This window comes from Cinclus cinclus, chromosome 9 (genome assembly GCF_963662255.1).
Source record: "Cinclus cinclus chromosome 9, bCinCin1.1, whole genome shotgun sequence".
Taxonomy (NCBI): domain Eukaryota; kingdom Metazoa; phylum Chordata; class Aves; order Passeriformes; family Cinclidae; genus Cinclus; species Cinclus cinclus.
The window spans coordinates 23,545,547-23,570,964 of NC_085054.1; the positions used below are offsets into that span (position 1 = coordinate 23,545,547).

The window sequence follows — 25,418 nt, forward strand, 5'->3', positions numbered from 1 at the left end:
TCCATAGCTTTTGAGCTACAATCATTTGCTTTTATGGATAAATTCAGGCTGCTGGCTGGAGTGTTACAGCTTCTGGGGAAGCTCTTCAAAACTCCTGTTCTTTGGGACTTTGGCACCAGCACTTTGGTACTGACAAAGTGCAGCAGTTTAGCAAAATCTTTGGATACGAGTTTGAAGCATGGTGCTTCAGAGAAGTGAAGGCTTCATGCTCAAAATATGTTTTTCAAATTTCTCCCCTCCTTGATTTGCAAATGTGGGTGTCATTTGATGCATCCTGCTGTCATTACAGTTCCGCATCCTCTACTCCTCAAATCCTTTGGGCAACACATGAATAGAGTCCAAATATGAGAGATGTTCTGTTACCACAACAGTGTTCCTTCTTGGGAGATTAGCAAGGAGAATGAACATAAAAATAATGCTTAATTTGTCTTTAAACCTGATTGCATGTTTGCTGAGTGATACTGGCATTTAAATGGAATTAACTTGGCTGTGTGTAGGAGTTATTGATAAAGTAACTCAGAAATATACTTTCCCTATTTCTGTTTCCATTATGCATTGGAATACAATTTTATGCAAGGCTAGTTTAATGAGGAAACAATATTTTAGAAGGTTGTTATTGCAGCCATAAAGGTCAACGGTTTTATTTAAGCGTGCTTTTTTTTTTTTTCCCCCCACATCTTCCTTTTGCTACATGCCATGGGCTTAGGATATGGTGTTCTCTTGACCCTTTCCAGGTGGAAAAGCCTGTCCCCCTGAGCGGGCCCTGCAGGAGCAGCGTACCTGCAACGAGCACCTGTGTGTGCATTTCTACTGGGAAGCTTCTCCCTGGAGCTCCTGCTCCCAGGATGTGCTGGGCACTGTGCTCAACACCACCATCAACTGGAGCGAGGAAGCCACCTGTGGGGTGGGCATTCAGACAAGGAAAGTCTTCTGCAGGAGGAGCAGCTCTGGCCAGGTCATTCCCAAAAGGTATTTAAAGAAATCTTGTTAGTGTTTATTTATAAAATGCATGATGTATAATGGCATTTTCAGGAGGTGTGTGGACTCTGCAGCATTGAAATAATTTCATTTCAGGAGTAACTCTTCAGGTACTACTCCATCACTGTTGTAACAGGTAAAGAAACCAATTATCCAACCCATTTTAACTTTCTGTGTAATCCAGGCAAAAAGCATGCTTTCAGTGGTCGGAATTTTTTGCTGTAGCTCCTTTGCTACTCTAATTTACAGTTTTCTTCAAATATTTTCCTTGAAGGACAGGTGTGAGGAAAATATAAAATACATTTGAATATAATGTTCAACAATACCTTATTAGCAGTGCTCTAATAAAATAGAAAAAGTAAATAGATTTTGCATTATATTTACACTCCAATAGGCAGTACCATATGTGTGATCTATATTGTTCACTTGTTTTATATAACTTCTGCAATGTGATAGCAGCACAACAAAATTACATATTCTGCAGTAGAAATATCCCAAATTTTTCTTTGCTTTACTAAATGAGGAAAATAGTGGCACAGATGTTTTCCTTAGTATCGAAAAATCAAGATGTTGCTAATTATTTTCTCACCATTAATGAGTCTAGAGGCTTAGAACAGTTTCCTGTCCTGTTGTAACTCTCAAAACAATGCTGTTTGTGTAAGCAGACTGCACTGATTTCAGTAAAGTTAATTAAAATTCTTGAGGTTAATGGGGTTAATTAAATAAAAAGAAAGAAAACTGGTATTCTTGTATGTCTCAAATGCATTGATATGCTCGAACTTTACCTAATTAAGCACATTGTTTATAGAGCTATGTAATGCCTAGAATAGTTGTTTGCCCCCTCCACTTTTGAGGGTGGTGTAAGAGGAAATGGAGCTGAAGAGGGTGAGTAAACACTCAAGTACTCAACACTTAAGTAGCTGAATCATGGTTTTAACTTTCTTTTTTCTTTTATGGATTAGTGGCACATTCCTCCTTCAAATGGGATCATTTTGGGTTGCATGCATCACTAAGTATTGTTGAGTGGTCTTTTAAATAGAAATTAATAAGGAGTAAGAAAGAGTAATTCCCTTCCTGTTCCCCCACTTTATATGCAAAATCTGACAGATCCCATAAAATTTCCCTTTTCTGCTCTTCAAGTCCTCATATATTAACTGGATCTGAAACTTTTATTAGAATATGTATAGCATGTTTTCCGTGTAGGAGTTAAAAAAGAATGAAGAAAATCACAGAGCTCTTCATACGGTATTGCACTTGAAACTATTTTTGTGTTCCTTGGAGGTTGAAAGTTGAGGAATATGTCTTCAGCCCTTACAGACAGGTGGTTTGAAGGCTGTTGCATGTTGTGCTAAAACAGGACTGCTTTATAAACATAACTATTCACTTCTTTTGGTAATAAATATATCTGTTTTACTCCGATGAGCTTTGTAGTTTTGATGTCACAGACAGAGCTACGTTTAGCCTGTAGTCATCAAGCCAAGCTCCCCACTATTTTTTTTAATCCTTGAAATGTTCTAAATTCAGCTGGATTGCATGAGTAAAAAGAAAAATAAAGCTTGCTCTGGCCAGAAGTGCTGCCTTTGGTATGGCAGTGTGCTCACAGTCCTGTGAAACTCTTAGGACTAAAATCTTTCTCCATAGTTTTGTGTTTTTATTTTGTTTTATCCACGTTTGGATCCGCAGGTGTCCGGAGTCCATCCGGCCTGAGGCAGTGCGGCCGTGTCTTCTCCCCTGCAGGAAGGACTGTGTTGTGACACTGTTCAGTGAGTGGACACCCTGTCCCACAGCCTGTCAGCCTGGTAAGCCTTTAAGAAATCAAAACTTGGGGGAAGAACTAGAGCATTGGCCTAGAAACATGTGGCAGATGAAATTCACACTAATAATTTTTAGCATGAGTTTTGGACCTGAGGACTTTGGACCTTGACTTTTGAGTTGATGTTCTTGGGTGAGTGAGAGCCTTGTGAGCAGCTTTGGAGATGTGAATTCTTTTTGCCTGGAGAAAATTTCTTCTGGATTTCTGCCTTCAGAGTCAGAACTCCAAGGCTGCAGTGTTGTATGGCTGCACATGGAATTGCTTACATATGAAATGTAATTTTCTTGATCAGCTTTGGGTGTACATACAGGGTTGTGCAAGTACCTCTTGTTCTTTGTGGTTTTTCAAGGGCCAAACATCTCTTTGATCTCTTGTTGGTTAACTTTGAGGCACAACGAGTGTACAACAAAGTTTTTCGTAATCATCTGGTGTTGGGTTTTCTGACAAATTTGTGTGCCTCATTAATTGTTCAGATGAAAGCCTGTTCAGTTATCAGAATATTTCATTATTGTTGGTAGTTTCCTTGCCCTTCAAAGCTTCTCAGTGAATGCTTTAGCGTAGTCCTTGTTAGATTTCACAGGAAAATTAGTTGCTTTCTAAAACAGTGAATCCTGTTTTAATTAGCAATTTATTTTTAGACTTTAAATGAGCTGCCTATGAAGGAGTAGAATAAATTACCTGGTAAATTACTTTGTTTATTAAATAATAGTCTACAATTAAAATGAGAAGAAATTAATTATTTAACCTTCTTGGCAGTGTTATCATTTTAATATAATTCTAAATTAAAACTTTGTAGATGAGGGAGTTTGTTTTTTGCTAAATCTGTTATTGATATGGCTGCATTGCAAGATTTTTTTTTTTTTAATTTGCATGGCACAATTAAAACCTCAGCACGATAATGAAATTTCAAAGCCACTATACCTACGTGAGTTGTTAGGGGTGTTGTGGTTTTTTTATAGAAAAGTTGTATTTAATGAAAGCAATATACAGATGGTAAATTACTAATCAGATCATGCAGGAACAGGTATTGCCTGGCAGATTTAAAATTAATTGTGTACCAGCATAAGATCAGAACCTAGACAAACATGGAATCACTAAATCAGCTTTACACAGAACTTTACCAGTTGAGCTGTTTGTAGTTTATCTGAGGAAATACATCCAAGTTTACCATCTCACAATAAAAAAGCTGACATTTTCCCTACATTTAAATGTCATCAGACAACCGTCTGTCTTCTGGCAGAAGATTATCTCCTGCCTCAGAGGTGCAGACAGCACTGAACTTAGGGCAGTAACAGATGGATGGACAACATAATTCACAAAGGAAGTGCCACTGAATCCAAGCACCTGATGGGGAGGCAGGAGCAGGGAGGTTGTTGCAAGTTATTGATTCTCTGCCATTTCAGATACTTACAGGTGGCAACTGTCTAGTGCAGTCTCCTGTAATGTATCTGTTTTACCTGGTCTTTGAGGATGGATTGTAAAAAGAATCGAAGAATCAGTAGGGTGGTTTCAGGATATGAAATGGTCTGAATGAGCAGCAGGTAGATTTTCCCGTCAGCTGCTTTCCTGGGGGTGAAGATGGCCTGGAGAAGTAACTGCTTTCAGCATGGATGAGGTACTCCCTGGTCTGTCAGCATAGATTTAAAGCAGGGAGATTAAAAAAAGCAAACAACTAACAATAAATAACATGTTTCATCTTCCTTCTGAAAATAGATGGTACCTGTAAGTACCTCTTCTCTTCAGGGCATTGGTTTTCCAGGAGGAAGGTTAGAAATTTCACAGTTACTTAATTCTTTAAACAAGTTTACATGAAATGTTAGATAGTAGCTGTCCTATTTTTTCCCCATGCCTTAAATCAGATTTGAAATGAGATGGGGTACAGTAGATAAAATGCATGGTGTGGCCAATAAGAAATTCCAACAACCTCTACCTTGTGTCAGACAGTCCACCATCTGCCACTTCCAATCCTCATAAACCAGAGCTGGTCAAAGCAAAAGACTTAAGAGCTTTTATCTCGACCAAGGTATTGGAAACAGCACTGATTTTTGGTGACTAAAATCTCAGAAAATCTCAGAAAAATTGTCCTTTTTTATGTGTGAGCAGAATTGTATGTTGACCAGACTCTGGCTTTCCATCTGGTCAGGAGCAGAGTGGGAAGCTGGATGTTTTCTGTGGAAGCTGGACCTGATACAGGACATGCTCCAGGAGTGAAAAGGGATTTTGTCCCTCACCTGAGAATGGTGGTGCAGTTCTGTGAGCCCTGGGCATGGAAGCCCTGGGGGTGAAAGACAGAGGAAGGAAGGATGCAAGATCCAGGGAGGAGTAACAGTGGGTTGGTAGGAATTGTATGGCACGGTAAGGAAAGAGAATTGAGGCTGGTGGCACAGGAGGGGGGAGTGGAAACAGAGGTAAGGCACCCCTGAAATTCTCAAACAGCAGTATCTGAGTTGCAAAGTAAAGGACAGAGAAATTAAGATGGTCCTTAGATCTTGAGGTTTGACTTTTTTTCAGGAGGGCAGTCATAGCAATACTGGAAATCAGTTTGGCTTTAAAAGAACAGTCCTCCACAGTGCTAGTACTCTGGAAAAATCAGGCTATAGCAGTTTTAACTGAAATATAAAAATTATGCTCATTAACATTTGTAAGGAATGCTATAGAAAAGCCAGTGAGGAAATTCAATTTTGAAAATGGGGTTTGAGTAAGGTGCAATAAATGTTGAGGATAATTTAGTTTCTTGAGGTGGAGAAAATTACTGTGGGTAGCTCATTTAGATTTGGTACTGATTAATAGGAAGGAAATGGGTAAGATTCTAATGGTAGTAGATAATTTGAATGAAAATCATCACAAAGTGATAGAGTTCACAGTTCTTGGAAGGAAAGGATGGCAATATCACAAGGCATTTAAAAAAAAAAAAACTTCAACAAACTGCAGGAGCTGGTATCTGCACCTCTTGGGAACTTGTTCTATGCAGACAGGAGTGCAGACGACCTGGAAGCTCCAAGGAAGCCTGTCCAAAGGGCTCAAGCCCTACTGGACTGTAATTTCTATTCTGAAACTGTGCTAATATCAAGCCAGTAGCACTGGGAAGCAAGGAATGTGTAAGTCTCTATGTGTTTTACAAGCTCAAGGTTTAAACCATGAAGAGAAACATCATACACATCTAGAGAAGAGGTGTAAGAAGCTCTTTTTTATCTTACTATCAGAGTAGTTCAAGATCTTGTTTCCTTTTGGATTGTCATATTGTTTTACAAAGATTAGAAACAAGAAATCAAGGATGCAAACTAAGCTAGGTGACATTATACAGTGAAAATGGTATAAATGGAATAAAAATAAAGGGAAACTGATTGAAATGTACATTATGAGAAATGGGGAAAACACAACATGGGCAATGTGCAGTTGTTGCCATTGTTTCCTGTCTGCAGCCAGGAGAAAAGTGGACTAAAGAGTGTTTCCACTGAGTAGCTATTCTCATGTCAGTGAGGTTGTGTGATAAGAAGGAAGTAGTAAAGTAATGCCAGAGCATCAAGTGACTGTCTTATGGGTGAGAAATATGGTCTTAAAGAACTAAAACTCAATAATACCAAGGCAAACCAAACCAAAACTCTTCCCCCTCACCTCTGCTCCTCCAAAAAGAAAGGTCAAGAAAATTGTAGATTGCTTATCCTAACTTCAGTATGTAGAAAACCACAAGAACAAGTTATTACTCAAGCTATAAACATTTCAAGAATCAGATTGTAATAAACTGGCCAGTAAGGATTTATTGAGAACAAATTGTGCCAAATAAATTTAATCTCCTCTGGTTTTTTTTTGATAGCGTAGCTGTTCTAATTAAGGGAAGTGGTAGATTTTTGACACATTAAACTTTTATCAGGAAGCTAAGGAACAGTGGCTTAAATTAAATCACTCTTAAATGGGTACTCAGCTGCTTGAAAAATCTCACAGTGGATATCACAGTGAAAACAGTCTGTCTGTGTCTCCTTTACTGCCTGCTGTAGTGCATTGATACCCACTGCTAAGATCCTGTGAGCCTTCTCTCCAAGCAGAAGAGTCCCAGCTTTCCTGATGTCTTCTATGTGTCAGGTGCTCTGCTCCCTAAATAGTCTTTGTGGCCTCAGGCACCTCTGGAGACACAATGGACTACAAAATGAATGAAAGTCAGCAGTTAGAAATGCCAAAACTCATACCAGGCTTGTCAAATTCCTGGGTATGCTGTAGGTGAGACCCCCGAGGTGTCACTGTACTGTGCCCTGGGGAGGCTGCAGGTCCTGGGGCACAGTGTTGTGACAAAGTGAGCAACGAGAGGGAATTCAGTTCCTGAGAAGGGACTGGGTTTGCTGAGTTTAGAGGGGAAGACTTAGGATGGATGCAAACCCTTACAGTTTTGTAAAGGGTATGCATTAGGTAACAGGGATAAACTTCTTCATGTAACGGACAGAAGATAAAACAGTTTAATTTCCAGGAGCGATGCTGTGGGCTAGACTTTAAGAGAAGGCTCTTTGTGAGGCTTTCCAGGCACCAAATCAGGCATGTGAAAGGAGACTGTAGGAAGCTATAGAGCTGCCTCAGGTAGTAGCTGTGAAAGAAGCAGGAGAGGGATCTCTCTGGATGTGCTTTTTCTGCCCCAGGGCAGCAGCCATGGCGAGCAGCTTCCTGCCAGTCCAGTGTCCCTTTTGCAGTGATCTCATGGGGGTGGCACATGTGCCAGTGGAGGCTTGTATGGCTTGGTATTTTTAAAGCCAGCATTTTTCGTTTTTCTTGAATCTGTGATTATACCTTGTGTTCATGGTGTGACTTCTAAGTTTTCCTTCTACTCTGCTGCATTGTAATTTTGCTGATGCAGCTTTGCTCTTATTCTGAGCTGGAAAAGCAATCCTCATAGTGCAGTTACTGGCACACTGCTGTCCTCTTTCAGACATATTTGATGAAGTCCACTATTTAAAGCTTTCCATGTGGTCTGTAATCCTTTAAGGAGTTCCCCTGAGATCCATTTTTACTTTTCTAGCACTTTACTTTTCTTTTCTTTTTTTTTTTTTTGAAGTATGACTACAGTACCCAGAGAAGGACGAATGCCATACACAGTGGTTAAACCAGCTCTCAGTTTGCTCTTACCGCTTACACAGCCAAGGATTGTGTTTGCTTTAGCTGTAGGCAAATAGATAAATCTTGTTCTTGTCTTTCCTGCTTCATTCTGTACCATGGATTTTGTGAACTGTTTTTTTAGATGGATTGGTCTTGCATCAACTCAGGTTAAGTAGAGAGTTAGCCTCTGTTGCTTGCAGTGGTTTTCCTATCAGGAAGTTATCATCTCTGATTTCTAGAGCCATAAAGATGGGTTACTGTTAGCAGACTGAGACCACCAGAATATGTTCTTAGAAACAAAACCTTCCATTATGACAGTTTGTTTCTTTGGCTTTTATTATTTTTCCAGTTAAGGTGTTCATTGTCTTATTTATTAATTTTCTTACTTGATTTGGTATTCTGTTAAATATATGTTTTTTGATGCATTTCTTAGGCTGTTGATTTATCATCCTTCCAGCTGCTGTCCTGCTGAACTACTGGCAATTTTAAAGGAAGTAATGTTACAGACTACTCATAGTTTCAAAATATAAATGGAACACAGAACATAATTCTAACCAAGGCAGCTAAATCACTAACTTGGGATGACAACCATGCCTGAAAGACAACTTTTTTTTTTTTTTTTGCTTTGCAGGCAATGCCACTGCAGTTAAGCAGTCCCGGTACAGGATTATCCTTCAGGATTCTGCCAATGGGGGACAGGCATGTCCAGATACCTTGTATGAGGAAAGAGAATGTGAAGATGTTCCCATCTGTCCAGTGTATAGGTAAAACCTGTTAGCTTGGAATCAGTCTCTAGTGGGTGTCCACTTCTCCAGAAATGGCTCTTGTCCTGCAGAGTTTTCAACAGAAAATAACATTATTTTGGAAAATGCAGAGTTTAAAACAAATATTGTACCTTGCAAAATGTGTAAAAGTAGAGCTCAAACTGGAGATTGCAATAGATCTGGCATCATCAGAACAAGCACCAACAGACACAGCTCCTAGAAATAGCAACCTCAGGGTCTGATGTGTGTAAGGAAGCTGTAACTGGGAACTTCTCTCTCATTGTATCTAAAAATCCATGTAAGCTATTTTGGGAGCACAAGCCCTGGAGTGCCTTAATCATAATTGCATGTTTATTGGAGAAACTCTTGTCTTTTCCCCTGGTACTCTCACTCCAGTGAATAGTGAGCACTTAAAAAGTTCTGATTAGACAAATAACAGAGTAGAGCAGTTACTCACTGCTCTTCATTAAAATTCTGTGGCCCATCTGTTGTGCAATATTAGTAAATAGAAAAGCATTATTTCTTTGCATATGAATCTCCAGGCTGCACATCCCACAGGAGATGGTCCTGGGGCAGAGTGTGGAGCTGAAGGCAGTGCCAGGCAGGGGACACAACGCTCTGCTCTGCCTGGTGCTATGGAAAGCTGCTTCCCATGGCTGGCACACCTGGAAAGCAGACTGGGACCTATATCAGTTGTATGAGAGCAGGAGGAGAGCCTGGTGGCAAAGCCCACTGGAGCTATTCCCTGTGTATCTTACCTGACTTTGAAACATGCCCTGCAAAATGAGAAGGGGAAACGTTGGCATCTGAATTCCAGTTCCCGGTGCTTGCGTCAGGAGTAATTACAGCTTTGTGACTCCAAAGTCCCCAGAGTGTGTTACGGTTGCTAACTGGAGTTTGTGCTCAGGTTAGTTCCCCGTTTTCCAGTGTTAAGCCCTTCCCCGTTTGCTGTTCCCTCTGCAGGTGGAGGAGCCACCGCTGGAGCCCCTGTGTGCTGGTGCCAGACTCGGTGAGACAGGGCCTGCCAGGGCAGAGCGAGGCGTGTGGGCACGGGCTGCAGTCCAGGGGTAAGATTCCTCCAAGCAGCCCCAGATAAGCTGGAAACTAACTGAAGTTCTTTATGAAATAAGTGTTCTGGGAACTGCTTCCGTTATACAGTTGTTCTGCTGTGCTGGGCATTAAAGTACCACTAACACAATAGCTTGGAGTGTAGGAGGAGGTCTGTGCTTGATGTTCAAATATCTGAACCTGCTCTTCCGCCTAAAGCTGAAGCGTTGTGAGCTTTAAATGAATTATCTATAGGCCTTTATGAAGTAATCCATTTTTTGTGCTAAAAATGGAAAGGATCATTTCCTCATGATTTTGAAATTTGCTAATGATTTGCCTGAGGCCTGATTTTCATTAAGACTGTTGAAGAAGTTCAGCATGGGTAAAGGCTTTGGGCTCCTGCCCTTGACATAATTAAGCACTTAGAAATTAGTGGTCCTATTGTCTGAACAGAAGTGTTGAGAAGAATGTTCGGAGTATGCATCAGTCTGTAGTGGTGCCTGTAGATGGCTGGAGATGTGGCTGTTATCAGTCTCCTGGGAAATACAATTAAACCTTTAACAAAAGGTTATTTTTATTGAAAAAAAAATTGCTATACAGGTATGCTAACTGAGGAAACTTGACATTATAATTTACTCCTTCACAAAGGTAGAAACTATTCTTTAAAGATGAAATGAATTTCTTATATAATCTGGAAACAAAGGAAAAGAAAAAAAAAGCCCTGACAGTATGTGGGATGTATCTGAAAGAAGAAATGTGTTTTAAACTGAAATTCAAAGGAGTAAATACCTTAAACTAGGTTTTGGCCACCAACCTTTGCACAAGGTTTTCAAATCTGTAAATTGTATTGTTCGGTCTGTGTGAAGGGATGGTGATCTTTATGTTCTAGTAGGTGCATGAACTTTGTGTTAATCTTATTCTGACAGAATTAGAAGTCTAATAGAAGAGCATCACACTTACTTTCACTCTGTGGAGAGCCCTCCAATAATTACCTGGCTATGTGTTGTTCTAGGGTAATTGTGAAAAACCTACCTTGGTGAGTTTAAGCAAAAATCGTTTCAATGCCACATTCACTTTTTGTAATTAACTGTGGCTTTTGTAACAGCTTCAGTTTTCATAATTACATGTAGTGATAGAACCACTCTGCTGGGTATTATTAAAGATGAGTGGGGTCTTACAAAATGAGATCTCAGATGAAACCAATGGAAAAAGATTTTTAAAGATATTTTGTATGAACAAGAGGAGTGATCTCCACAGAGAAGGCAGCTGAAACCCAGCTGCTAACTCTGACCTTACTGTGTCTAGAAAAGAAGCTGCTGGGTTTTCAGCAGTTTTGTATATTTTCTGTGGAAGTGTTTAGTAAGGGAAATTTTCATAAAAGTTTTGTTAATACCTCTCCTTGCTGCTACTTGAACTCCTCAGGAGTGTGCAGAGGTGCTCTGCTCTGTGTTGTCAGGGAGCAGCTCTTGAGGCAGGGGAGGTGTTCGGTTACGTGCCTTGCAGGGGCTCTTCAGCTTGTAAACCTCAACACTGGAGGACTTCTGATCCTGTCATTCTTCACTGGAAGAGGGTTTTGGGGACATACTTTTGAGCTACTGTGTGAGGTGAGGCTGGGGATTTGGTCTTGTTCAGCCCAGAGGAGTGTCTAGTGTGTGGAGTTCACAGAGGAGATGGAGCCATACTTCCCAGAGGTGCACAGTGAATTAACAGAAGGTAAATCATAGGCTGGAGTCAGAGAAACTCCCAGGTTGCCCAGAGAGACTGTAGATTGCTTGGAGATACTGAACACTCAACCAAAAAAGGTCTTGAGCAGCCTTTTCTAACTGTGAGGTCAATCCTGTTTAGAGCAGGCATTGGATCCTCAGAGGTCCCTTCTGTCCTAAGTTACCTTGGTATGATACGGTGACTCTGTGGGTGTTTTCAGGGGAATCTGTGCCATCACTACAAGAATCCCAGGTGTAAGAGATAGATGCTGCCTTTCTGAAATATTCAGGCAACCTGTGAATGAGGTTGCATTCAAGGTATCACCACCACTCCAGACACTAATTGCATTACATAATGTACAGCATCTTTAGCCACTAAGTGCTTCTTCTCCAAAAAGTATTCATATGCATTTTCCTGTTGCCTTTTTTACCATGTGACAGCAATTACCCTTTTATCTCTGAAGATAATAAGTCTCTCAGTCCCTTGGAGCATCTGTTTTTTAGATATTTTTTTTTTTCTGTCCATACCCTGACTGTAGTATGAAAAAGAGGATGTTCATTTTTAGTGACTGTCATATCTAGCCAATTATATAAGAACACTGAATTAATACAAATTATTTCTAAAGAAAAACTGTATGTGTTTATGTGTACCTATTTAGGACAATGACTTTACTGAGGGAAAATGAGGTCTGAAATGACTTTCAAGCTCCATTCTTTCTCATGGCTAGATTCTGAGACATAGAGATCCTGTTCCATGAGCATTTTCACTGAAATAGCATATAAACATACTGCATAATATGCAGAAGATATCAGAGTTTGTCTGTGAATAATAAGCAGAATAGCCAAGGAGATGACAGCTGTCTGAAACTGCAGTTTTTTATAGTTTTATCATGGAAAGATATTACACTAATTGCAGTAGCCTTTCATTTTTTTACATCAGCTTCAGTGGACTAACTATTCAGCAATCAGTGCTATAGGGAAGAGAAAGGTAGCCTTTAGAACTAATAAATACAGTTGTTATTTAAACTTAGTTGAGGCATGATTGGCAAAAATGCTCCCAAGAAGGGCACTCAGGTAAAACAGGGTGAGGATGTTGCTTGACAGATACATTACTAACACATGACAACATGGCTAACAGTAAATAAGGAGCTTTGCAAATTTTGTGTTGCTGTACAGCTGTCATTTGCTTCCACCAGAGACCAATTTATTAGGAGGTGTCAGGGACTGTGAGAAGGGGTTCTGCACAGGGGTGGGGGGCAATCCCAAGCACACATACAGGCTGGGTGAATCATGGATTGAGAGATTCTGCCCCTCTGCCTCACTCTGAGAGCCCACCTGGAGCTCTGTATCCAGCTCTGGGGTCCTTGACATAAGAAGGATTTGGACCTGTTGGAGCAGGTGCAGGGGAAATCACAGAGATGCTCAGAAGACTCAAGAACCTCTGCTGTGAAGGCAGGCTGAGAGCTGGGGTTGTTCAGCCTGGAGAAGAGAAGACTCCAGGGAGGTAGATGTTGAAGCCCCTTACAGTGCCCTGAAGAGGCTTCAAGAGAGCTGGAGAGGGCATGGAGTGATAGGGCAAGGGGGAATGGCTTAAAACTAACAATAAGTAGAGTTGGAAGAAAGTCTTAACTGTGAGAGTGGTTAGGCGCTGGCACAGGATGCCCAGAGGAGTTGTGGATGCTCCCATCTCTGAAGTGTTCAGGGCCAGGCTGGATGGGGCTTGGAGCAGCCTGGGAGAGTGGAAGGTGTCCCTGCCCATAGCAGGGGTGGAATGAGACGAGCTGGATGGTTTCCAGTTCAGACCATTCCATGACTTCATGAGAATTGCTGCTTCTTCAGGTGCTGTTTGGTGACTTCCCTGGACTCAGATGTTTGTGATGGAGGATCCTTCAGGAATGACCTCTCCTTTCAGTGTTGGCATGAAGAGCCACCTAGGACATGCACAGTTTTTGGGAAAAAAATGTGTTGCTCATTACAAGGGATTGTTAAGGTTTAATTAGTGGATAGAAAGTCTGTTTTAAGCAAGTGTCTTTGAAGGTTTCTTCAAACACCATTGGTAGTGTAAATAGACATGTATAAAGACCAGATGGGTCTAATGAGATTCTGCTTTAAAAACTGGTCCTGGAAAATGCACTGACAACATGATTGTGAAAAAAGAAGTTACTTTCCAAAAGCAAGGAGAAGTTGCAGGAATGGAAAATGCCATGTCTTATTTCTCCTGCTCCTGCCACTCTGCTTTGATTCATTTGGGGTATTTGACCATATTTTCCCCTGTTAATGATACATTAAATCCTTCTCAGAGCTGTAGCTCCCCATCTTGTGAATACAGAAATGCTGTGACATAGAGCAGGAAATATTTTTTCAGGTAGTTTATTGATTTATGTACAGGAAAACAACAATGCAGACTCACCAATGCAATAATAAGAAGCTACTCCTTTGCTTTGGAGAACAGAACTCTCTCTGTCTCACTGGAGGTCATGCAGTGGATCAGTCCTGGACAGACCCATTGAGCATTCCTGGAGTGTATTTCTTCTAGTTGCTCTACTGTCAGACCACACAGGATGTATTTCCTTTCCTGCTTTAGCTGGGTTGTAAATTCATACTACATAGACTTTGCTGAGATGGTTAGTGTTAAATATAATCTGTTACAGTTGAAAAGTTGATGTATGGATTGACAATGCAAACCTGGGATGCAGGCAGCACCAGACTTGGGCAGTTTGAGATTCCTTTCTCCTTCATTGCAGGTTTCTGGCTCTTGCTCTGGAGCTTTCTGATAGCTATAGGCACATTGCAGACAAGACCGTTTTTAGACTGATTCAGACCAAGAGCTTATCATAAGAAAAAAATGCTAACAGTCTGCTAAGTTTTCCTGAGCGTGTCTAAATGCAGTGATAGTTCCAGTGAAATCTTTTATAAAACATAGTCAGTACGGTCATCACAAGTCTAATAGTGACCAAGTTAATGCATCATATTAAGCAAGATGAAAGAATGAGTTTAGATATAGCCTGTTAAGATTGCATCTACACAAATGTTTCAAACAGCCAGCCTTTAGCTGTATTGTCTCTTATATTATCCATCAGTAACTCAGTAATGGCCATATATACAGTTGTTTCTCCTGCAATTATTTTATGGTAACCTCTTTATAATGAGGTGTGCCATCAAAAAAAGTGTCAGTGTTACCATTTTTTTCTTTTTTTTGCTCATTAGATAGGTCACCCAACAGTTCTTATTTTCTGTTTTGTAGACAGTTAATATAACTGCTGATTAGCTAAATGAACACATCATTGTGATTTGAGTTGCAGAATGCTTTTGCACAGAATTACCAATTTCAGGAGGCACATATTAGAATCTTCTGACAATTTACAGGCTGAAGGCAATGTGATAACCTGGGGTTTACAAGGAATGCAATTATGATGGTAAACGTGGCAGAGACTCAACTGCTTCAGTTTGCTGGTGATGTTTTTTTGAGCAGGGCCCTTGGTGCAGCCCTGTGTCAATCTGTCCAGCTGACAGCAGCTTACCTGTCATCAGCAACTCCTTCCAATATTAGTGAGGAGGCAGGACAGGCAGGACAATGGCACCTTGAGCCTTATTCTGAGTGGTGCTGGGTGTTCATTTGTTGGTCTGTGTTTTTCCTGGTGGGTCTAGTCTAGTGTGTAACTGGTGGTTACAGGGACACAGAGCACAGCAGGGTGAACTTGAGTGGACCCAGCCAGAGTCCAGGTCTGGAAGACTCCTGCCTGGCATCTGGTGGCACTGGGAGCAAATAATTGAGGGGGAAAATAATTACCAGGGTAAAGACAGGAGCTGGGTCTTGTTTCTGATACATTTGAAAGGAATGTGAAGCAGTTTGTCTAGGATGGCACTGAAGTTCAGGGAGGAGATTGCCTTTCCAGAATGAAGAGCCTTGGTCTGGTTATCAGCCATGTCTGCTCAGGGCTTCACCAACACTTTACAGATACAATTGCTCTACATCATATTGCAAATTCACAAAGATGCATTGCATTGTTTTTTCCTTGTTTCTGAAAATGCAATTTTTAGCTTAAAAACACACAGAGAGTACTAAGGTGGTAAGAGACAACCAAATCAGGATTGATGCACTATTACTGTTTTTGATAATCTGATTTATTTGCTTGACAAGGCAGTGGGCTGGGGGTAAGGCAATAAGGTAAGTGAAAAGCAGCACAGATAATATTCTCTTAATTTCAGGAAGACATTGAGTCCAGTCCCACAAGACACCCTCCCATGTGCAATATGAAAGTATGACCTAGAGAAATGCAGGTGAGGTGGTTGTGCAACTTCTTGAAAAAACCCATTCCAAGCTCTGTTATCAGCTTTTGCTGTCAGCCAGGAAGGCTGTTTCAGATGGCTTCTGATCAGATCCTGACAGCTTCCCACAGGGCACACACACCCTGGACTGTCATCAGTGCTGTCACTAACAGTGTGGATGATGAACTAGAGAGCACATCTGTAACACATCTGGGTAATTGCAAATCGTGAGTACTTTGAAGGGTAGACCAGAAATACACTGGACAAATTGCTGGATAAATTTGAGCATGCTCTGAAATGAGAAAAGTGAAATTTTCATTAAAAGAAAAAAAAAAAAGTCAAATGCAGCACTTGCACTGCAGAAAGGTGGGCAGCAATACTGTAGAGGAAATTCTGGGATTCAGACTTATATCAGTGGCATTATCCTGCTGTGAAAAAGCACCCATCATAAAGACATGTTTTGCTTGCATTTTCCTTCTCATCTCCAAGTTCCTGAAATTTATTCTTCTGTTTCATAAAACAGAATATATTTAACAGGCAATCCTCCCTTTTATTTTTGTTTCATAAAAACTTCTGCCACTGTAAGTAATGACAAACAACTGAGGTCAGATAAAAACACCAAAACTTTCTCTTGTGTAATTCCAACTCCTGGTTTGCCAAGAGATTCAGAATAGATTAGGAACTTTTTTTTTTTTTCAAAATACCCGAATTTCATTAACAGAAAGAAAGTATTTAGGAGTATTTAGTTTTTTAGTATTTAGTATTTAACATCTGGTGAATAGCACTGAACAAATTAAAATCTCTTGAGCTTAATGAAACTTTACCCTTGGTTTTGCATTTAAAACTAATCTTCATTCTTGGTCAACTGTGTATATCTGCACACAGGAGATGGAGAGAATGATCACTGCAGTATGGATGTGGGATTATACAGGTCCAGATTGTTTGTGTCAGATTTCTGTCAGTTAACCTATAAACTTTGATCTGTTTTTAACTGTAGGTTTGATTATAGGTTTGTTTCATGCAGTGTTTCACAAAGGGGGAAATAAGGAAAAATTGAGGAGGAGACAAAAATGCCATACTAATATAATACATGCATATATGTATGCATTCTTAGCCTTCCATGCACCAGCGGAATGAGGAAGATATCATCTCCCAGAGAGACTTTTCATGGGATTAATTTCAGGTTTGTAGCATTAGAATTGACTGGGAGCAGGAGGGGAGGGGAGGGTACAGATGAGGCTACGTGCAGTGTAGTGGATCAATCTCTCTGAGCATTTTGGCTGCCTTTGATATTTCAGTGGTGTAATTTATGAGGAACAGAAACACCTGTTTTCACAGAAATCCTGGGCCAATTCCTTAAATCCTGGTGCTGTAGCCGAGTTGTCTGTGCAAATGTGCATGGCTGGAATTTGCAGCTGGGCACTGCAGTGGGGCATGGGAATTTGTCCTCATATTGTATTACATCCCACTGATCTTTCAGGTAATGTGTTCCCCTAGACCAATTTTTCTTTCTTGGGTGTGAGTTGATAGGACAAGGGGAAGAAAGATTGATACTGGTTTGCCAGTGACAGGTTGTTCACAGAAGAGTGATGGTGGACTGCCCTCCTGTTTTTAATGGGGGATGTCAGCAGGCATCAGAAGACACTTAAAACTATATTTCAGCCTGGGTCTGCCCAGCTTTCACCTCAGGTAGAGCTGCTCTAAGTGTATTTCATAGGCAGGAGGAGAATTGGCATGACATTACTTTATAGACGTGAACTAATAGCAGGAGAGACTCCGAGTCATTTCTGTCACTGTAGCCTTATGCCAGCAACATAAAAATTGAGGAGACTCTTAGAGAATTTGTCCTGACAGCAATCTACAGTACAGCATTTTATCCAAAGGCAACTCAATGATCTGTAGACTTTCTGTAAAATAAAGATGATGAAGACTGCATCAGATAAATTACATGTATTTGATTTCCTTCAAAACCGGGACAGTATATTCCACTCTCTAGGAAGAAAAAAGCAGGCTTTCTAGCTTAACTATATACTGTTCCTGATAAACAAAACAAATATCAGCCTTTTAGTATCACACAGAGCATTTTTTTTTCTGGAGGAAAGGAATAAAAAGCCTAAATCAAATAGAACAGTCTTTTGAAGCCAGAAGGCACGGACCCTGAAAATGCACACTAAGGGCATGCACCAATAGAGGGATTGTTAAAAGATCAAAATAATGAGAGGTAAACCAGAGGGACATCAAAGCTTGCCAGCCTATGTATTTCTGCCTTGATTAGGAGGAAGGAGGGAAGAAGGGGGGAAAAAGGGTTTTAGATCAATATGAAGTGGCCCGGTCACCTCAGACAGCACCATCCAAATGTGTACATTTTACAGGAATTGCTGAAGCATCTCAGTCATGAAAGTCCCAAAGGATCTGACAGTGCTCACACCGTATTTAACAGTCTCAGAGGGAGAGAGTCCTTATCTGAAGGAAACTCCCATTTTAAATGTAAGGGTAGATAGATTTTCATTTTGTCTTTCATCCCTCTGATTAAGTTCAGCTCTCTTTGGTCCTCCCAAGATTTCTTTTATCTAGTGTGGAGTCTGTATGATCTGAGCAACTATCATTGGCGAAAGTCATTTTTGGGGTCCTTTTTTAAATGATGGATTGTCATTAAACAGAGTGTAGTAGATGAAAGAGGGTCCAAGGAGATCCAAACTGTGCTGAGACTTACTCAGGAGGATGAAAGGCATAATGAGAGACATAATGAAGAGCAATCTCTCCCTCAGACTGGAGACAAGCCCTTCCAATTATGACTTGTTTTTACCACTAGCTTCCAGTGATTTAAAATCCTAGTTATGAGCAGTTGATTCAGACTTTGCACACAAATCTTGAGAAATTTGTGTTCTGTGATCAGTTGGTCTGGGTGGTGACACGTCATGGTTTGTGCAGAGGATGTTACAGACTAGAACGGAAATCTCTTCGGTGGTCATGGGTGGGTTGTGAGCAGACTTGTTCACACAGTCTTGTGTGTGCTCTTGATCAGAATTATATGAGCAGTTTTATCCTAAAACTCTGTTTTCTTTGCTTAGAGCCTGAAACAAGGGTTTCTAATGCTTAATATTTTAAATGAGCTCATGCAACTGTTTCTGGTTTTTGGCCCCCGTGTGTGTCTGGCATACCTCAGTTCAATGGGATAACCCTGCAATGAACAAACTCTTCTAGTTTCTTGGTGATTTTCAATTTAATTGAATCATCCTTTGTTCTTGAGGCATTTGTATGCTGGTTGGTCGCCTTGTTTGTTTGCTATTTTGTATAACACTTTCACATCACTCTTGTTCACCTCTCTGTGTGGAGGCCGGCTCATTCAGTACTGATTCAAATCTACTTTTGCTTTTATAAAATTTTAATTTCCTGAATGTCACAGTTGTGCTGTTTACAACTCCAAAGACAATTCATGCCAAAACTGCTGCAGTTCGTAGGGAAATTGTTAAAAATTCATCTGAGCTGAGCAGGGTAAGATCCAGGTTCTCTTCGAAATGGCCTTAAGGAGAACTTTTCTTCAAATAGACATTTTAAATAGGAAAGCTTGAAGCATGACCAAAAAATAAGCAAGTTTATTAAAAAGCTTTTATGCTAATTGTAGTCAGGAAAATGCTAGAGATGTTCCTGTCACAGTCTTTACCCAAGGAACCTCTTTTTTTGTCCATAATGGTCTCAGTCAAGTGGATTATCAGCTTGTGAGATGTTCCAGAGCCATTAATTGGAAGGATGAAGACCAGATGTTTATTCTTATAGTATGGTAGTAGCAAAGGGGTTTAATTTGAGGAATAGACAGTACTGGGTTGAAATGCTGATCCTGCTTAAATCAATGAAACATTCAAGGACTCTGTCAATTGTTTGGATTTCTCCCTCTCACCTCCTGGGAAAAAAGCAAAACAACAAACCCTAACAAGTAAACAACCTCCCCCCCCCCAAAAAAAAAATCAAAACAAACCAACTAAACAAAAACCTCAAACCAACAAACAGAAAAACAAATTTACAAACAAACGCAACTGATGTTGAAAGGAATGCAGAGTTTGATTTATAGCATGTATTGTTCATTGTCAGACTCCTGAGGTTTCACCTGCCTGGGGAATTCCCTTCAGAGGAGTGCTATGAAAGTTTCGGTTTGCATTTTCCTTTTTCTGCATTACTTAGAAAGCACTTCTTAATGGAAATTATTGAGTAAAGTTTCTTTCAATAATTAAGAACTAATACTCACCATGAATATTAGCATCCTAAATGGCAGAGCTCATCAATATGGCTTACCATAAATCTTCAAGCACAAGATTTTTTTAAAGAAGTGTCATGCCACAAAGGTGTAAAAGGAGTCCTGATGTCATGTTTGTTGACTCTGAATTTGTATATTAATGTTACTTCAATTGCTTTATGTCTGCAGTAGAGGTTTTAGACTTGAATTTCCAATTTCAGAATAAATGAATAACCTTGAATCAAACTGTCTTTCAAAATTCCCAGCATCTCTCTTTCAAACAGGTGCACTAAAGTGACAGAAGAGTAACTGGAAGTGACAGGGATGCTTCTGAAGTGCTTGCACTTGTGAGAATACAGCAGGTGCCTGTGAACTGGTCGATATTACATTTGCTTTGTGTGTCCAGTGGTGCTCTTTTCTGCTGGCACAGTTTCTAAATATGTTCAGAAATATTAAAATTTCTGAGTGGTGTGTTTAGCACTTTCTAAACCAAGTCTGATGATTACAATAGCAATATTTCCAAATATTTTTCCTGTTGGAAACAACCCTTCTCCACTTCCCTTATTGTCATCAATTTACTTCTGAAAAGACTCAGGAGAAGAGTCTGTCCCCTTTATTTATAATAAATCAAGTGAAACTTCATCCAAAAAATTGGAATTCCCCTGGAATAAAATTACTACACCAGAAAAAGCCATCTCTATACCTTGATGGCAATAGATAGTAATGAAATATATGTCACCTTCTAACAAAGATTTTTCTAAAGTCAATTTTTTGCTGGCAGCTGCTGGTTTTGCCAGGTGCCTGCATCATTTTTTAAAGGATTGCTGATATTGGCTTTGTGAAATAAGGAAAGTTTTGAATAATATATTCAGATATTTGATAGAGTTCTCCTGAAGCAGGGTATTTTGTAGTGTTAAATTTGGATCTTGGATGTGCAGCCTTGTAGCAAATGTTATTTTTCACCGCTTTTCTGATCAATTCAGGTCAGTACTATTGTTTCTTTTTGACAGTTCACTGAAGTTTCAGCCCTGCAATCATATATTTATTTTCTTTGATGTGCCCCAAGGTGATTAAATTTCTCTAGGTTATCTCTTTCCTACTGTCTTTTAGATATCAAATTTCTGTATATTAGCTTTTATCCCGTGTATAGGCAGAGGAAGTGCCTGAACTCGAGGTGTGCAGTATGAGGGGCTCTTACCAACCCATTAAAATGTAATAGGCTTGTCCAAGGCCATCTACTTCAGCCTGTGTTCAATCCAGGGTGAAGGAGATCAGCGCATCCTCGGGGGCTGCTTGGCACACGTGGCCATCCACAGCCCCTGCCCTCACTGACCACGGGCCTTTACTGCTGCTTTTATTTATATTTACTTATTTTTTATTTATTCCTTATGCTCCTGGAGGGCACCTTCATAATAGGCACTTAACAGCATTTGAGAAAGTCAAGCGTAAATGGGCCTGTAGACATGAACTCTTGAGGGTGTTTGGGGATTATCTCTTTTGCTGCATTTTAACCCCCAGAACACAGGATGTGGTCACAGACCTTCCCTGTTCAGGGCATGGTGGAGAATTTGTGGGACAGATCAGAACTTCCCTGTTTGTGATGAGTTGCTCTGACCGCTAGGTGCTTTCTCAGTACCTTTTTGCAATGTTTACTTAGTGCAGAACTCAGTCCTGTGAGATTGGGTGGGTTTCATGCAGGCCACGTTGCTGATGTTGCGTGTGAGCAAACCTCCAAACAAACAGGAGCAAATTTGTGCTTTAAGATAAATGGGTATCTTCAGTCCCTGGCTTCACAGAGTATAAATTTTCCTGTAATCTAAGCACATCTGCTCATAATAATTAACTTGTGTGGTGTGTGAAAAGAAGAGCTACATCAGCTTTATGGCACGGTGAGATTCATTGCTTCCTCTCTGTTCATCACAATGATTAATTGTAGAGTTTATAGGAAGATGGTTGCTTTTTATTAATTTTTGGGTTTCGATTATGTATCTGGCCCCCTTTTTAAGCTTATTTAAAAGTTAATACTCTGCAAATCCGATATAAAAGCATAAACTTTGTAATTTTAAATGCTTTGATGAGAAACAGAGCAAAATGTGCCTGTTCAAATTGTCTTATCTGAAGCCTTTCAAAGATGCCTGTCTTTCCTTGTTAGATGAATTTCACAGGTAACTGTAAATACTGGAGGCAACCATGAAAGAAATTTAGAAGGATTATGGAGTTTCATTTGACCCTAATTGCTGGTGTTTCCAAGGGGCAGACTTAATAATAATGAAACATTAGCAATTTGCAGTTGGTTCTGTGGTTTTGCAAGTATTACATTTTTACTGTGAATGAAATAATCACCTAATGTGTTTCCAGAAGTTAAATATACTTAGTTCTTGGGGTGTATTTGAATAAAATTTCATTATAGGCTTTGGGGAATGTAAATGTTCTGGCTTGCAGTGGAATAGGTGATGGGTACAGGAGTACAGCTGTCAAATAGGTTGATTAGGGGAGCCCAATGATCCTGTTGTGTTTTTCTCAGTGCAGTCATCGTCATTTTCCATTACTTGCAAACGAGTTAATGTGTTCTATAGATGGAATTCAGCCACAGGTTTTTATTGGTGTTGAGTTTTCACAGTCAGAATGGCAGAAGAAAAAGAAATGATATGTGGAGAGTCTTTATTGAGCAGAAGTCTGAAACTTGGGTAAAGTTGCAGAAGGAGTGAACAGAATTTAGCTTACTATTTAAAAATCTTTCTGAGTTGCTCAAATCATATTGATTAAATGATAAACAAAGTGCTTTCTTGAAATCTCAGTTAACTGGCATAAACACCGTGATTGAATTATGCTGCAAACAGAAGACTGTAAGGGAAAATGTCTTCATCAGTTACAGTTATATTTTGTTTTTTTTTTTTTAGGATTTCTTATTAAAAATTTCATCTCAGGGTTTTCTCAGAAGATAAACTAGACTCAAAAAAGAAGCTAATGCAAAAATAAGCTATTGCAGTGGCATCAATGAACAGATACAATAAGCAAATAAGCAATTTGCAGATAGAGAGTCAACATCCCATGAAATGTTTATAAAGGTAATATTTAAGATCTCATAAAATCAAATTGTATTCAGACACAATAACAAAAGTCAGTAATAAAACAGTGGTGAATAGTCAGAGATTATCATAAAGCAAAAGGCTCTATTCCATTTCAGAGGGTTTTTTTTAGTGCTAAGCATTCTGTGTGTTTTTATGTCAACTCCACCCAATCTTTGCTTACCCAGTTACTCCTGGTTAGAGTGTGCACATCCAAATCAAACTGCTGGAGGCATGTGCCTTTTGATGCAATATAATTTAATTACTAAGGAAGTCATTTAGGATTCACGGTGCTGAGCATTTTTAGGATTTTTTGTCCTCAAGGAAACAAACTATTCTAAAATAAGGCCATTGTTCTTTCTTGTTTCACTGTGTCTATCAACCTAGTACAAAAATAAGTTGATGTATTTAATTTCTTTCCCTTTTTTTTTGGTATAGCTGTCCCTGTTGGATGATTATTTGTTCCAGTGTTTTTGTGCAAATCAAAAATAAGCTGATGTTCACCTCTGATACATCAACATTGGTTTCTCTAAGTGTGCTAGAGCCAGGATTCACTATAACAGACACTTTTGATATATCTGGTTAATCCTTAATAGCCCTTTCCCTGCAAGGAATCCACTCCCAGGAATGCAGCTGTCCTGGTCTGTGACAGGTGAGAGCCTGAGCCAGGTTTTGAGGGGAGGGTGCCTGGTTTTTGCCAGACATTTGCAGGAGGATCCTTTGTTACCTTTAATGCCCATTGCTAATTCTGATTTTGCATGCTTGTGCTGCAGCCTTCTGCTAATCCACAGGAACTCGACCTAATTTTCACCTTTTTTGTTGTTGTTGTTGTTGTAGCTCCAAGAGCAGTGAATAGCTTTTGACTGAGCTCAGCTGATCTCTCACACTCCAGCTTTTCTCCATTGTGGTTGTGCCCATTCCCTCATAGGAGTGCTTTCAGTTTGGCTTTTGTCTTTTTTTCTGAGCTACACCTTTCTTCAGCTTTCTTTTCCCTGCCAGCCTAGTTCTCCAGCATGCCTTGCTTAGTTTTAATGCAAATATATTTATATAAACCCTGCCCAGTTCCTGTTCATGCCTTATGCTCTATGCTGAGTGGAATTTGCTCTGTCTCCACTCTGACACACCAAATTTTCCCAGTCATTCTCTATAAACTGTTTCGAAGATGAAAAAGATGTAAAATTTATAGATGAAGTGCATTTCACCATCATTTACATGCCCCTAAAAAAGTGCTGTACCCCCTTATGTTATTGTTCCAGTCATGTGAATTCACCTGTTAAATATTGGCTACAACAGGGTTTCACCCCAAAATACATGTTAATGGGATAACTGTGTAAACATTTTCAGTGTGTTTTTAAGTAAATATATTCATATTTTGAACACCTTAGTTATCTAAGATGAGCTGTGATGTGAAGATAATGGAGGAGACATCACAGTTTGGGAAAGGGATTTAGGTGTCTCACCTGGCACTGCCTCTGTATTTCAGAGTGACAGTGCCTTGGGCAGCCTGTGGGGGACAAAAATCAGGTCCCACTTTTTTATTTCCTTATGTAAGTTACTCTGAAAAGAGTTGTTTAATATTGGTAGCAGGTAACTGTTTGCTGTTTATTCAGTGTTTGTTGTAGGTCTGGTAGATTTTAGGTTGATAAAGAGTAATTTGATTTTGGGAGGTGATTCTCTATAATGTATTTATTTGAGGATGTTGCTGAAGACTTACACTGTAGCTTCGATGGAAAGTGTATTAAACTGCATTTTAAACATACACAATAGAAAGGTAGATAAGCATTTGAAACATTAGAGAGTTAAACGTTTCCTCACTTCTTAACAATCTTTTCTCATCCTTTTGCTATGAGAGAACTACCAATCTTACATCTTTTAACTTAGATGTAACCTGTGTCCTTACTTCCAGTGAACACTTATGTTTTTTTAGAGTAATTTTATGTAACAGTGTGAAACAAGCTGTTGTTATATTGCACGATGTAGGATACAAGAATCTGTTCAAAGCACCATATGAATCTCAGGGGGGTTTTGTGTATTTACTGTATTGGAAAACATGGGAGTTTCATCAAGACTTCTCATTTATTGATGGACACATCAGTGTTGGTAGCTCATCTTTTTTTTTCCCCTTTTATTATAAAAAACTGCATTTACTAAGTTGAGTAGAGAAAAGGAAGGAGATTGCATCCTATGTATATAGTTTATACAAGAGCACAATTCTCATCACTCCCAGGAGATAATGTGGTTTGAGGTGGGGTTTTTTCCAAACTTCACTGTATTTTTACAGTTGTATGAGTACCTAGGACAGTGGGTTAATAGTTCAAATGGCCATTTTGTGCATTCCTTTATTATTTTCAACAACTAGAGAAAAGCTTTTTTTTTCATCTTGATGTAATCAGTAACTCTACTAGTAGTACTTTCAGTACCTTTTCTTTAGCTTTAGACAAAGTCCAAATTTGTATATGTTAACCG

General features: G+C 39.6%; 1 protein-coding gene across 1 annotated transcript in view; it reads left to right on the forward strand.

Annotated features, from left to right (window-relative positions):
* Nucleotides 1-25,418, forward strand: part of THSD7B (thrombospondin type 1 domain containing 7B) — a 241,494-nt gene that overhangs the window by 109,383 nt on the left and 106,693 nt on the right. Inside the window, exons 8-11 of the mRNA XM_062498438.1 lie at nucleotides 735-969; nucleotides 2,662-2,777; nucleotides 8,502-8,634; nucleotides 9,598-9,701. Coding sequence (XP_062354422.1) covers nucleotides 735-969; nucleotides 2,662-2,777; nucleotides 8,502-8,634; nucleotides 9,598-9,701 — 588 coding nt within the window. The remainder of the gene's footprint in view (nucleotides 1-734; nucleotides 970-2,661; nucleotides 2,778-8,501; nucleotides 8,635-9,597; nucleotides 9,702-25,418) is intronic.